The sequence below is a fragment of the Oryx dammah genome, unplaced genomic scaffold (assembly GCF_014754425.2).
Source record: "Oryx dammah isolate SB20612 unplaced genomic scaffold, SCBI_Odam_1.1 HiC_scaffold_13, whole genome shotgun sequence".
NCBI lineage: Eukaryota > Metazoa > Chordata > Mammalia > Artiodactyla > Bovidae > Oryx > Oryx dammah.
Genome location: NW_024070197.1, coordinates 38,690,755 through 38,706,002, shown reverse-complemented (window position 1 = coordinate 38,706,002; position 15,248 = coordinate 38,690,755). Strand labels below are relative to the sequence as shown.

The following is a 15,248-nucleotide window of genomic DNA, read 5'->3' as shown; positions in this document are numbered from 1 at the left end:
AATAACATGGCAGAACCAACCCATCCCTACCTCTGCTTCTTCCCAAAGTTCCTCAAAAATATCTGTAAAAGCAGCAGGGGGAGCGAGGATTCATCCACAATACTAACAGAATGGAAGAGACAACCAATTTTGAAGCTGTAAAACAGATGTCCAGTTGACTGAGCAGACCAAAAAAGCTGAGAATTCTGCCAACATTCTGCCAGCAGACGGGGCCCAGTAAGTAGCAAACACTTCACACTGAAAAACTACGGAAAGGCTCAGGAATTGGCGACTCCAGGTATCATTGAAAAAGGGCAGAGAGACTGAACTGCAAGTAGGAAAATGTTTTCAACACCACACTAGAAAGGGGAAATTAAGTCTTAAGTCCATAGGCACTTCCTATAGCTCTCCTCAACTAAGATTCTGGCAGGCAGGCTTGCATCCTCGAGACAAGAGCTGACAATCAGTAGTCAGTTCATTAACACTACAGTAGGCACAGGCGTTCAAAACCTGTGACATTTCAGACAACTGCAACAGAGACAAAAACCAAAAACACCCCCAGAAAGGGAATCTGGAAGAAAAACAGAAAAAGACAGGAAGAAGAAAACATAATGGGGGGGGGACATATTCTCAGTGAGAAAATAGACGATATGACATAAAACATAAAAGAACAGAATACTATTTTTAAAAATTCAGAGAAGAAAATAGAGTTCCAAGATAAGAAGTCTAACATTTGAATGAGTTCTAGAAAGTGAGAACAAAGAAGAAAGGGAAGAAAAGAACATTAAAAATATTTTTCCAAAACGGACAGACATGAGTTTCTAGACTAAAAAGTCCCCAGAACAAAGGATGAAAGCAACCCATATGAAAGCACATCACTGTGAAATTTCAGAGACTGAGAATAAAGAGAAAATACTAAAAGCTTTCATAAGGGAAAAAAAAAAAAAGGCAGATCACACATAAGATGAAACCAGTGGCTTCAGTGGTTAATAGTGGAACAATCCCTTCAAAATTCTGAGGCAATCCTTAACTACAACCTAGAATTCTCTATCATGGCAAATATATTAATTGGGAGGATAAAATAAAGATGTTTTCAGATATACAAGCCTCAAAAAACATCAATTTCCCATGATCCTTTTAAAGGAATCCTTTAGAGGATATATGCCATCAAAACATCTCCTTTGTACAAAGTCAGATTTCTCTAGGAATTCAAAACTGATCCTCTGTATGTCATTAAATCAACAAAGCAGCTGTCAACTTGAGAAGCACAAAAATGGTGAAGTAAAATTTTTACATGTGTGGCTATATAACTGGTAAACATTCATTAAGGAAGCAGAGGCACTGAAACCTAAGGGATTTCACTATGAAGTTCCATTAAGACAAGCTTTTAAATTTGCATTTCAAAAATGTTTGGTTTCATTAAAGCCTGTTTCTTAAGAAACACACACACATTCCCAATCATAGACATTCTTAATAAAACCTCAGTTGTTCATAGCAAAAGTGTGATTAGTTACATATATCAGCACAGTACTCTACCAGCTAAGTACTGCTCTGCTAGTTAATGAAGAAATATATATCCCACTGTTCAGAGTTCACCTTTAAGGAGTTACATCACAAGGAAATTTGTTAATATGGGAAAAGCGATACAACTGTCCCTCTGTATTCGAGGATTCAACCAACCATGGACTGAAAAAACAAAAATTCCACAATGTTGAATTTGCTGTGCTCCACCAACTACCTACACAGCCTTTAATCTGTATTAGGTATAACAAGTAATCTAGAGATGACTTTTTCCCTTTCATGCATTGGAGAAGGAAATGGCAACCCACGCCAGTGTTCTTGCCTGGAGAATCCCAGGGATGGGCGAGCCTGGTGGGCTGCCATCTATGGGGTCGCACAGAGTCAGACATGACTGAAGCGACTTAGCAGTAGTAGCAGGTATAACAAGTAATCTAGAAATGATTTAAAGTACCATCTTTTATGATGTGCATACGTTACATGCAAATACTGTGCCATTTTAATATAAATGCCATTTTTATATAAGCCTTGGGTTTTGGTATTCTGGGGATGGGGGCTAGAACCAATCACCAATCTCCCATGGATAACAAGGGATAATTGTACTGAATATAAAACCTGCTTACTGTTTTTATAAGGCATAATACCCGTTTGTGCATATTTTCACTAACTGACTTTATTTTAGAGTGATTACTTAAGAAAAAGTAAATGTGAGGATAAAATTCTTTTATTTTCACCCAAAAGGATCACTCCCCGTCTTTCAATTGCTAACTGGGTTTTTTCCTAATTTCCACAACACAACAAAATCACAAGCCTTTTCTACACTGATGAAGAATTATAATCACCTAAAAGCCCCTAAAAATCAATACTACTATTTGTTTTTATATTGGTTTTCATATTATGCTCTACCACGCTCAGTATGTCTGATCTCTTATCAGAAGGTTGCAGTGTTTGAACAATAAAAAACAAATACATGAAAAATCAGCTTAAAACCATGCTTTTAAACACTTTAAAGTCTAAACTAACATGCACTATAAACAGACGAAAGCCCCCGAAACAGGGCTTTCCTAAAAGCAGTGATTCTGTCATTTGCTTTGTATACAGTGTGCATGAACACACACACCATTTGATAGCTTGAATCCAAGGTCCAATACTGACTCTTTTCACACAAGTTCTGTATCCATTTATCACTTCCTATCAGGAATGTAAGATTCCTATGAAAATTAAAATTAACATCCACCCATCATGTCTACAACATGAGCATTACAGATGAGGCATTAACTTAGACCCAGCCTAGTAGTAATTCCCAGAGTAAGCAGGACAAAGAGTAATGCTTAATTTCACCAACTGCAAGAATCTAACCCCTTTCTGTATCCTGTACTAATGCTGAAAGAAATCCACCCAATGTTATCTCCTGCTCTCAGCAATGGGCTTTCCTGGTCCCTTGTGCTCCAGAGTAGCAACAGTAATTATCCCCACCTCCCCACTCCCCATTAACCCCATGCCAGAAAGAAACAGCATATACGCACCTTAAAATCTGTATTATTGATATATTCAAATACCAAAGCTGGTGTCTTTGACTGCAAGAGAGAATATTAATGCTTCGTTAAGTATTCAAACAATAAATTTAATTTGCTTCTGTCATACTGGCCCATCCTCAAATCCCACTTAGATCAAAGAGAGATTCACTCATTAGGGAGAGCTTATTAAGAAAGAATCCCCTTGAAATGTTATGTCTGAAATTTGCTTCAAAACAACTGGGGATGGTGGGTGGTGGGGACGTAGGTGGGGTCCAGATGAAACAAAGTGCCTCAAGCTGATTAACTTGAGCTAAAGTTGGGTGATGTGTGCAAAGAGGTTCATTATACTATTCATTTTACTTCTGTAAATGGTTGCAGTTTTCATTATAAAGGTTTTGTTTTTTTTGGTTTTGTTTTTTAGGAGTCTATCTTCTGACCAACCTGTCAGTGGGCCTGGCACATTATGTGAAGATGTATATGCTCTGTTCCAGCCTGCCAACTACAAACAGAGTAGTAAGTTTTCACCTTGGTTTCATGAACCAGACACATTTTACAAAATTATCATAGGTCTTGGTAATTTACCATTGGTCTTTCCACAATCAAAAAAACCGCCCAAGTGTATGATTGTCACTAAGGTATAATGTGAAATTACGCTGTGGCTAGGGATAATTAGAGAATGTCTCTTTTCAAAGATGTGCTCCCCACCAAAACCATATAAAATCAAGTGTTTTTAAAGCACTATAAATTTTAATGTAATGAGTACAAAATGGTCAACATTTGATGTTCAAGAAGTCAGGTTTACTTAAGTAAGGTAAAATAATGCTAATTGGCAGTAATAAGCTTTCAAAATTGAGAGAAAAGCAGGGGCTTGAAGAAGGCTGAGCACTGAAGAATTGATGCTTTTGAACTGTGGTGTTGGAGAAGACTCTTGAGAGTCCCTTGGACTGCAAGGAGATCCAACTAGTCCATTCTGAAGGAGATCAGCCCTGGGATTTCTTTGGAAGGAATGATGCTAAAGCTGAAACTCCAGTACTTTGGCCACCTCATGCGAAGAGCTGAGTCATTGGAAAAGACTTTGATGTTGGGAGGGATTGGGGGCAAGAGGAGAAGGGGATGACAGAGAATGAGATGGCTGATGGCATCACTGACTCGATGGACATGAATCTGAGTAAACTCCAGGAGTTGGTGATAGACAGGGAGGCCTGGCATGCTGTGATTCCTGGGGTCGCAAAGAGTCGAACACGACTGAGCAACTGAACTGAACTGAAAAGGCTATAGGAAGAAATTCAGGATCATGAAAATCTTTATGACTGTGCAGTTCTGCTCAACGAAGTAGGTAATAGTTACAAAGCAAACAGGCCACAGTGCACACATGCATGTCTTTACCAGAACAAGGAGCAGCCCAAGGATTCCTTGTTAGCCCAATGTTGAAAGGTTTCAACAAGACCACCAGATCTCTCTACAGGCTCGAAGCAAGCCTGTCCCCCTACAAGTTAGGGGACGAGGGTTCCCTGTTGGTTTTCATTCACTTTGATTTACTTGTATTAAGTATCATGTAAAACACGCATGCTTTAAGTAACATTACAAAAATAATGACAGGAACCGCTAAGTTTTGTTAACACACACACCCACACATATAAAGCAAAATAGAGATGCACTAGGTGTAAAACTACATACTGGCTCACAATGCAGGCCATTTCCAAGGATCATGCAGTCCAGAGTTACTGTTAAATCAATCTGAACTGATTAGGCTGGGATACATTTTTTTTTAAACATAGTAAACCTTTAATGTTCATCCACTTAACAGTCATCATTCCTACTTTTGCAACTTCTGTGTGTATGCGTGTGCTCAGCAGTGTCTGACTCTTTTGCAACCCCATGGATTGTAGCCCATGGAATTATTCAGGCAAGAATACAATACTGGAGCAGGCTGCCATTTCCTTCTACAGGGCATCTTTCCGACCCAAGGATTAAACCCGCATCTCTTGCGTCTCCTGCATTGGCAGGAGGATTCTTTACCACTGAGCCACCTGAGAAGCCCAGGCTGGGATATATTTTTAATGCCAGTTAGGTATAATCTAGCATGTAACCATCCTTCTCAATCTTTTAGGATCCAAAGGAAAAACTGTAATCTTGGGAAACTTACTTAACCTCTGCAGGCTTCAGTTTTCTTATCTGTACACTGTGACAACGTGGACAATAATGGTACCTACCCAACTGGACTGTTGTAGAGATTAAACGATATAATTGCATTAAACACTCAGAATAATGCCTGGCACATAGTAAGTGTTCAATGCGTGCTAGCTACATTATTATGAGAATGTCTTCAGCAGACAGAAGCAAAGATGTTCTTAAAAAGCTATCACGGGAGAACAGAGAAAATTTTCAGGTAGAAGAGGTAAAAGAACAGAAATTGGATGGGAAGCTTGCCTAATCATAAATACTTAAGGTTAGGTTATTTCCGAGGAGGAGAGAAAACAAAATTAAACAGCATATTTTAAATGTCTAAAAATTAAGCATTTTAATAAAAATATTTAAACTGCATCTGCCCTAACGGTGGATGCTGAATTAAAGCCCAGTATGAGAAACAGCAAGATAGTGACCTCAAGGGGTCTGTGATCTGTTCAGTTCTCCACGGAAAGTGTCCACATGGCCACACTTCCTATCTCCTTCTGTAAAACCAGATTTTCAAATGTCAGGCTTACTTAAGTGAGGTAAAATACTGTTAACTGGCAGTAATAAGCTTTCAAAGTTGGGAGAAAAGCAGGAGCATAAGGGAGCTTTGAAGCAAAAGTTTGTGGACTGAATCAAAATAATGAGGCTATAAAACTGGGAAAGGGATTTTTTTTCTACAAATACTTTAAGGTTCCATAAAAGTGGTAGTGGGTAGTTTATCACTGGGCCACCACGATTTTTTCTGGTTTTCAAATCCTTTAGTAGTAAAGACAAACACAATCATTCCCAGCATATTATAACAATGTTTCGCATTATTTTCAGGTTCTCTCTCTCTCTCACACACACACACACACCCCCCCTCTCTCTCCCCTTCAACAGCTAGGCACCTACCACAGGGTCCTTTACAGTGTCAATCAGCTTAATGATATTTGTTCCACCACGAAGGTTCTCCAGAATCTTAACCTCTCGCTTTATCTTCTTTTTCTTCACTGGCTTAAATATACAAGAGTAATGAGAAGTAAGACTCCTTTTGAAGTTAATAAATAAAACTTTAAAACAATGTTTCTATCAAATGGCTATTGCACTACCTTGCACAAGGGCATGTCTAAATTAGAAGAGATGGGGGAAGAAAATGAGATTTAAGAGGAGCCTGCCCATAAGAATTTTTAAGATTACATGAAATAATTCACAGACTCATACAGCTTACATGTCAAATCTTTTAAGTAGTTACATTTAGGACACATGAAATTTTGAATGCCTATGTCATACTTTAAAAATAAAATGTTTACTAGTTAACTGCCCAATGGAAAACGTTATAGCTCTTAACAGCTGTCTATCATGCACTCATAAATGGAAAAACTGAAACAAACTGCTAAGACACCTGCTCTTCCAATGGGTCGCATGTAATTTTGTCTTCTAGGAGTGAAGACCAGTTCACTGACATCAAGTTACAAACTTGTTTCCCAGCTGCTGGCTCCTGTTTCCTGTCACCACTCCCATTTCCTTAATATCTAGACTCTGAAATCAGCTCAGAGCCAGTAAAACTTCCCAAAAGACCCCATTCCTAAAGGAAGAGATGATGGATCAGCAAAGGAAAAGACCAATCTCTGACACAGCAGTGACTGAAAACCCCTGCTACCCACTAACCTTTCAATCTGCTGGATAGGCAAACCGGAAACCTTAATCAAAAATGTCAGCATTATGCATGTTATTTCTTGTCATAAATGGGCTAGAGTCTGAAGAATAATTAAAGCAGCTCTAGAAAAATAAGCATCACCACAATCAATTATGCTTTATAAAGTACTTAAACAGCAACTAGTATATAGGAAGCAGTCAACAGATGTTAGGTCCATTATTTTCATGTTTCATTCTCACAAAATTCCTATGTAGAAGACTCAACCAAGTTGAGCTATTTGCCCAAGATCACACACCTAGCAGTCAAGAGCAGGGGCAGGATTCAGATCTAGTCAGCTTGACTCTGCAGGCCTCACTCTTAGCCACCGTGCTTTCATTTCCCAAGTGTGGCCATGGGAGCGTCGTAACTCAGGAAAAGGAGTCCTGCCTCAGCAAGACACTGTTACAACAGCACAGGCAAAGACAAAGACAGCCCAGTGGATTAGCCGTGGTGGAAAAGATGGAAAAGACCGTGTCTATGTGGTGGTGGCAGCAGTGGGATGGGTGAAACGCAAGATACACACAAGCCAGAGGAACCAGCATCTCTTGCTGGTCACCAAGCTACAGCTTTGAACACAAACCAGAGAGAGACTATACAACACAGAGCACCTGCATCACCTGCAGGAGGGCGCTCAACTGAGAGGCTGGAGTCTGGCTGCACTCTTCCAAGCCAGCTGCCACAATCGTGCCCATTCCATTGTCAGCATTCTCAGCAGAACAGATCTGGCTACTGTGGTTCTTTCTCCATGTCCACTTAGGAATTTTACTATTTCCCTTTTTCATAATTACAGAACTCAATACTTTGGAAAAGTGAGGCACTCAAACATCAAGTACAAACTCGGTCAGAAAACAGCCAGAGAAGGACATACTACAAAATAAGTAGTCTACAAGCTTTAAAAATGTTTATGTCATGAAACACACAGACTAAACAAGTACTCCAGATTAAAAAAATACGACAACTGAATGTAATGCATGACCTGGGATTTTCCTTTGCTATAAAGAACATTATGAGGACAACTGGCAAATGAGGACAGAGGCTGTAGATGCATCAACATTAACTTTTGATTTTTGCTCATGGCATTGAGTTATGTAAGAAATTGCTTTTCTCTTCAGGAAATATAGGAAATTAGGGATAAATAACATTCTTTCAAGCACTTAAGACAAGTAAAAGAAATATATATGAGCACATACTTACATATCTGTATGTATAACAAGTGTGTATATATATAAATAAAAGAGAGAAAAGGATATTTAAGAAATCTGCATGAAAGATACATGGGAATTTTTGCAATTTTTCTGTAGTCTGAAATTTTGTCAAAAAGTTAAAAGAAAAATCAAATGCAACCAGTATATTCAACATAAGAAAATTCTGGGGTTTTTTGTAGCCACACTGTGAGGCATGTGAGATCTTAGTTCCCCGACCAGGGATCAAACCTGTCCCTTGCCACAATGGAAGCTCAGCATCCTAACCACTGAATTACCAGGGAAGCCCCAACAAATTCTAGAGTTGTCATCCACTCCTGGAAAGTAGTTACAAATCTGTGGGAGTGGCAACAGAGGGAGAAAAAAAACAATGGCCAGAAGCCTGTGTTCACCCAAAGCCCCCTCTCCCTCTAAAAGTGAACAAGTACAAGGTAACCATTAAATAAGCTGCTCCTATGACAATGTCCCATATAGAGCCTTGCCTTGTTCTGTTATTCAGCAACATGTCAGGCAGGCACGCAGTTCCTGGATAATCCAGTTCAGATGAACGTATTTTTCACTATGTCTAAAGGTAACTCATAGAACAAGTGAAGCACATTTGACTGCCCAATTGTCACCTGTCAGACTGGGGACAGCAGGACAAATCTGAAGTGGCAAAATGGAGCCACACTGCAGCTGGAGTCCTCACACACTGAGAAAAGACCAACAGACTGTAAGAGGAGTGATGAACAGCGCAGGAGACTCACTCCAGAGCAGGGGCACCAAGTCTCTACAGGAACCAGGCTTCAGGCAACTCTCTCTAGCCTCAAGCTGACTCCTCTGAACCTGAGAGACCTCCAGAAGCCGAAAAACCAATGAATGCCCAGATACTTATGACCGTGATGATTTACATTCTATAAATAGAATTCAAGGGAAAAAGTTAGGATTTATAAGGGAGGATCCTTGGCATCTAAAGAAAGATAGAACATGAATTCTTACAGAAATAAGGCTGCTCTAATCCTCCAGCCCACTGTCCACACTCACTCACCACCACTAAAGTGGAAAATACATTTCCACCATTTCACATTTCATCTGCATGTTAGATTAAAAGCCCTTCTCTCACCTAAGGTTCATTTATCCCAATTCAGAGAATATCTGGCTCTAACTGAATCAGTTTAGCTATTAAAAAAAACAAAAAAACTTATACTCAAAGTCTAGTAGATAAAAAAGCTAAACAAAAGAAACTCAAGTATTAATTCAAGTTTTAATAATAAATGTATTTTGGCATACAAGTAAAGGGAGTATTTAAAGCAGAAAAACGCCTTTAAAATTTTCTGTGCAAGAGCTCTGAAAAGAAAGAAAAAAAAGATTTTTTTCAGCTTTCTGCCCTCAGGTGAAGAGTCCCAGGTAGTCAGCAGTCTTGGTTCAATGTGATCCAAATCTTGTTCAATGCGGTCCTGCTTCTCTTTCCCTATTCAGCAACATTAAACATTTTAAAACAAAGACCAATTTAGTGATGGCTGCTCAGAAAGACGAAAGTTGATAAAGTAAGTTATCTGTCCTATTTATTTACTCAGAGTTGATCTTTAAAAAGCTGGATCTGAGAATGATTTCAACTGCTAGCATTTAATTGTGACTGAATTTGCAAGCTAATGTCTACTAAAAGGCATTAAGAATTATGACCTCAATAAATCCCAGCAAATATTAACAGGCAAAGTCCTATTTTAATTTCTTTCCAAGCACAACTTAACTGATACATTCAAAGAAGGCAGGAACACAGCTCAGAACCTTCAAACCTGGGATTACTTTTGTTCCACTACCAAATCAACAACTGCCCCACTAAGATTTTAATTTCATCACCTGCAATAAACAATTACAATGAACAGTGGTTGTCAGGACTGCAGGATAGAACAGAATGAATGCTCAGTCTGGATGATGGCTTTTATTACCCTGGCAGAACCCACTGCAACTGACCTAAATATCAACATTATTTGTGCAGGGTTTATTCTTCACAACAAATTTCCCTGATTTTTCAGCTCTCATCTTCCCCAATACATGATCAATTTCTTGAGGGCAACTGTTATCCTCAGGATTTAAAAAATTTTTAATTTAAAAGTGAGCCACACAGTAGGCCTTTTGCATCTCACAGAGAAGATGGTACAGTCCTTTCTCCTACCGGCTCTGCCCTCTTAGCAAGTGATTAGGATGAGACCTGGAGGTACTGTATGTGTTAAAAAAAAAAAAAAGTATAAAGGCACCGGTCCTTATGATGTCAAACAAGAAAGGAAAGTAACATTTCACTTATATGTTAAATATGCTGCTGTGGATACAAACCAGAGAAGCCAAGTCCGAGTCCCTATAGCTCTCCAGGCTTTCATCTACCCAACATGTCAAGCAGCAACCCACTGATGTCAGGTATTTCCTTCCAGAAGAACACCTCCAGAAATCATTAGAAATAAACAAATTCCATTTGACATATAGTGCATGCTCGTCCATCTTTCCAGGTCAGTTCAGAACACCCAGCTGATGTCCCATTTGTGCCTCTCACATCTACCAAGATTCTGCAGCAGGGACGGAAGGTCATGAACTCAGTGCTTCTATCTCACTGGCCATGAGACCCTGAGCAAATTGCAGGTTCTCCTGGGTCTTGCTTTATCTGTAAAAGCAGGTTTGGGTTCTAATAATGTCTATGCTCCCCTAATGTGATTCTGTCCCACAGGCTGGCCACACTCTGCATCTCTGACCCCACACTCACAGCACTGGATACAGCACTGACTTATTCACAATTTTAAAAATTTGTATTATTTTTAATACTTTAACAATCCTCTTTTTATACCAAGAGACGTATTATTATTAATGTCTTGTTTCACATAGTGGATGTCTTGGTACACTTGCCTAATAAAGCAAACACAGGGCAAAAAACCTACCAACTGAGAAAGTAGAAATAGAAAAAAACATCACTTTCATAAAACCTCCATACCAGCAGCTCACTGTGAAGTAACTAAAAAGGATCTGGGATCAATCATCTTTAACACTACCTCCTGACAGTACAAAGTTAAACTTGTATTACCACCACTCTTTGTTTGAAGCTTGATAATTAATTTGGGGGGGGCGGGCAGGGAACGGACAAACTCTGTATGAAGTAATACCACCAGGAAGCCTAAGATGATGATTTCCAGTACTTGCAGCATGGGTCCAAAAACCTGCACTTTTGTTTTTTAGAATCTGGTATTGCTTTTAACTTCTATTTAGAAAATAGTTGAATTTGCAGCCTCCCAAGGACTTCAAGAAGAGATGAAATCCATACACAGAGGTGATACTCACAAAGTGCTAAAAGTTGTCCAAAGTGGCCAGATGCTTTTATTTCTGTGTACGCTCTCCTAAAAGGTACTACAAAGGAACTGAAAAAATGATTTCTCAAAATCAAAAGATGAAACTTTAGGCATGAAAGTGGCTTTCTGCCCTGCTATATTAACCCTTACCACCACCCCACCTTCTCAAACAATTTCCGCCAAAAAAAGACACAACCTCCCTATTGATTGGGAGTGTTCTTTGAAGATTTCCGTTTCAGAATCTCAATTCAGGCCAGAGAGAAACATTCTGCTCACCAATTTCTAAATTCCTAAAACCTCTTATTAATATTCAGACATCTACTGATGTAAATGAAGAGATAAGAAATTCCTCTGTGGTCATTCGTCATCCAACCATTCTCATATGCTGGAAAGCACTGGATGGAAACATTCACCAAAGAAGCAGGCCGTTCCTGTCCTCCAGGAACGTACTCTGTCTCGGTCACCATGTGCACATCAGCACAGAAGTTCCTTCCTGAGGCTGAAATCCAGTAGGCCAAGATGAAGAGCAAGCTCTTTCTGGAGTCCTTCAAATTATGAGCAACTGGCATTCTGTTAAGGAACTAATTTCCCGTGGCCAAACATGACAATAGCAGTATTAGTCATAACTCTGACTTATCTGAATAGGGGCACATAACTTTGGATAAAGGCCCTATTCTTTTTAAAACAAACAAAAAAACCCCAATATTTTTAATCTACTTTAATTCAGCCTGTCGGAAAGACAAAAGCCAACAATACCATCAGTAGTTTCTTAGCCCATCCTTCAGAAAGAACAAAATCTGGATAGAAATGTCACAGTGCTTTGAAAAACAAAAGTGAGTGTACTTTTCATCAGCAAAAACAAGGTGGTGTGGGCTGCACCCCGAGAAGGACTTGTGTGGAAAAGATACAAGAAACACTGAGCCAGCTGGAACATCAGAGGGACCTCCCAAGTCTTATTTCAGAACAATGGAACTTTCTCTGTGCTCAATGTTAAGATCTTACAGCCCAATGCCAAAATGAGCAGTAAGAGACAAATAGCAAACAGGAGCCCTGGCTGAGGGTTACTTCAACACAGTGATGTCAGGTATGCTTCTCTGTGCCGACATTTCTTGTGGGTTAAATATAACCTTCGGCTTCCATATAGGATTCCCTAAATATATCCTGTGCACCTTCAGAGCAGGGAAAAAACCATCTAGTAACTGAGGCTATGAAGTTCTCTACAGAGGTGACCAAAGAGCAATGTGACGCTTCTCTAACTGAACATACTGTTATTTCCATGTACACCTGAATGTTGTTCCTTTTCAAAAAAGACACCATAGGAAGCTGCATGCTTACTCCAAAGATGCTGCCATCATATGAAAGTTTAGACATTTTTCTGAAATTGCTTTAGCGTCAGCAGTTCGTTCTTCCAAATGCACAGCAATGGAATGTGGATATTCCTAATTTCAATTTATGCCTTGCTTACTTCCTAGAGAGATTTTAACCAGCTTATAGTAAAAACATTTATGCTAATATACTAAGAAAAAAGCTGTATGGCTTTCCCAGGTGACTCCTCTGAAGAAAGCATCTTTTTAAATATTTATGCTTGTGAAGAAATACAATAACAAAAAAGATGACATGATTCTGTGGGTGTAATTCATATTTAGGGAAGAGGATAGTCAAAAACTCCACATTTTCAATATCAGTTCCTTACTTCTTACCCCAAGCGTTTCTGACAGCACAAATAAGTAACTTGGCTATTTCTCTCAATCATAATCCTGTCTCTTCATCACTAGGCTAGGCTGGTACTGAGTATCAGTAGAGTCACTCATTTTTCTGAAAAGCGATTTTCAGACAGTCCAAGCCTGACAGCTTTTCAATCCTATATTCTTATCCACAGAACCTCTCCAAAATGGCTATACTGGAACTCCTGTTTGTGTAAAAGTGCTTATATTAATCAGCTCTTTGGTCACCTCAAGATTTCACTAAATGACATGCACACAAATGAAATAACCTGGCAATGATGAATACCCTTCACAGATTCTAAGAACTGTTTTTTAGTCCACCCTGTAAAACATGATCAAAGCTATATAACCAGTTATCTGGAAGAGAATTTAGCCAACTCTTCATACTTAGTAAGATCATGTCTCCATAGTGTGTATCTATTACAAACTTAGGCTGCTAAACCAGATTCAGGCTGGTTTGTTCCAATCATTATTTTAGTGATTCTAAGTGTACTCTCTACTGCTCCCAACTTCACTTTTACTGGCTGATAAGCAACTATGAACCTCCCTGGCTCTGTTGGCTCACTGTATGTACCCCATCTGAACCGTTTATCACCAAAGGAGAAAAAACAAGCAATTATTCACTGGGGTGTTTCCTTCCACTCAGGCTTCAAACTCCTCTTTGAAGCTACTCTGTTTCCATCTTTCTTTCTGGAATAACAAATTCAGTGCTCAAGGAGCCTTTGTATCAGCTGGGCTCTTCATAAAGAGGCTCTTCTTGCATGTGAATACCTATTTAGTTTGTAACAAATGGAGGCTCTTTGGAATACTCACTTTGGGAGCCCATAATTACATTTTAGAACAGGAACTACCTACCATGCTTAGATTTGAAAAAGGTCTGTGTGAAAAAAAAGTTCAAACTAAAACAGCTGTGGGAGGAGTAGCAGAGGGACATGGGGCAGAAGGTTTGTAAAATGAGTTTGTCCTGCTCATTCTAGAATGTGGTTGGAGTAGTTTGTATCCTGACCTGTGAAAAAGAAATTTTAATGCCACTCATAAGACACTCACCTTGAGAATTTTTACCACCACTCTCTCGTTGTTAGTGATGTTAATAGCCTCAAATACTTCACTATACTTTCCTCGACCAAGTTTCCGAACCAGCTGGTAATCATCTTGATTACTGGGAAAGACAAGAACGACACATAAATGCCAGGACTCGGGGTTAACCAAGGCTATGCCCACTACACATCCTCATCCAGGCGCTTCCACTGATCAAGCACTTGGAAGTGTCTATATACCTCATGCCATAACTTATTCCCTAAATGAAAGCCACAACATAAACTTGGCTCTTTTCACTGGACGTAGCTCCTAACCTAACTGGTCCCTCATAACTAGGGGGAGACAAGGTGGGAAGGCAGGGGTCTGAGCCAATCTAGAGAGATGAGCAGAGCATCCATCCTGGAGGCTCCCAGGTGCCCCTGTGCCCACAGCACCTGCCTTATTACTTCACTCCAGCAAGGTAGACAGCGCTGGCTTTGAGAATCTGGACGTCTTTAAAAAAATTTCCTCCCACCCAGCCTCATTTCAAAAACCTCAAAAAGGCAGAGAATTTTAATAGCTCAAGAGGACAGCTGCTGACTTCCCACCCCAACAGAAACCCCAACGCGTGAGAAGGAAGGGCTGCTCCTTCACTTCCACCAGGCTCTGGTGCCTGGATCCCTACACTTGTCAGTAGGAGAGCATTCCCCGGGGTGAGAGGGGTGCGCACGGCTGAGAGGAAGGAACGAGAAGCGAGGAGAGGGAGACGAGAATATGGTGGGGAGGGTCTGCTTCCCACCCCAGAGCCGAAGAGGCTCGGGCCCAGCGGGGAGACAGACCACGGGGGGCGAGTGCGGTTTGCGGCGGGGGGCAGCCGGGCGGGGGTGGGGGTGCGAGGGCCCGGAGGGGGGCTGCGGCGGCTTTACCCCCAGCTCGGGACGTGAGCTTCATAGTCCCAGTACTCGCGGCTCCTCAGGCTGTTCACCTCCGCGTAGACCCGGGCCCTGCTGCCCGCGGCCGGGCCGGGCATGGCGGGCGGGACCGGGGGGCGCCGCGGGGCGCCGAGGGTGGCGGCGCGGCGAGGGGCGCGGGGCGACGGGCAAAGGAGGCGGCGGGCAGCGGGCCGCCGG

General features: G+C 40.6%; 1 protein-coding gene across 2 annotated transcripts in view; it reads right to left on the bottom strand.

The window, feature by feature from the left end:
• Positions 1–15,176, bottom strand: part of CSNK2A2 (casein kinase 2 alpha 2) — a 35,510-nt gene extending 20,334 nt beyond the window's left edge. Inside the window, exons 1-4 of one of the 2 annotated variants that reach the window (XM_040253883.1) lie at positions 15,045–15,176; positions 14,149–14,260; positions 6,081–6,182; positions 3,024–3,074 (exon numbers count right to left, since the gene is read on the bottom strand). In XM_040253883.1, the coding sequence (XP_040109817.1) occupies positions 3,024–3,074; positions 6,081–6,182; positions 14,149–14,260; positions 15,045–15,148 (369 nt within the window). In that variant the 5' untranslated portion in view covers positions 15,149–15,176. The remainder of the gene's footprint in view (positions 1–3,023; positions 3,075–6,080; positions 6,183–14,148; positions 14,261–15,044) is intronic. The other variant, XM_040253882.1, reaches the window with a different exon arrangement.
• Between the last annotated feature and the right edge of the window lie 72 nt (positions 15,177–15,248).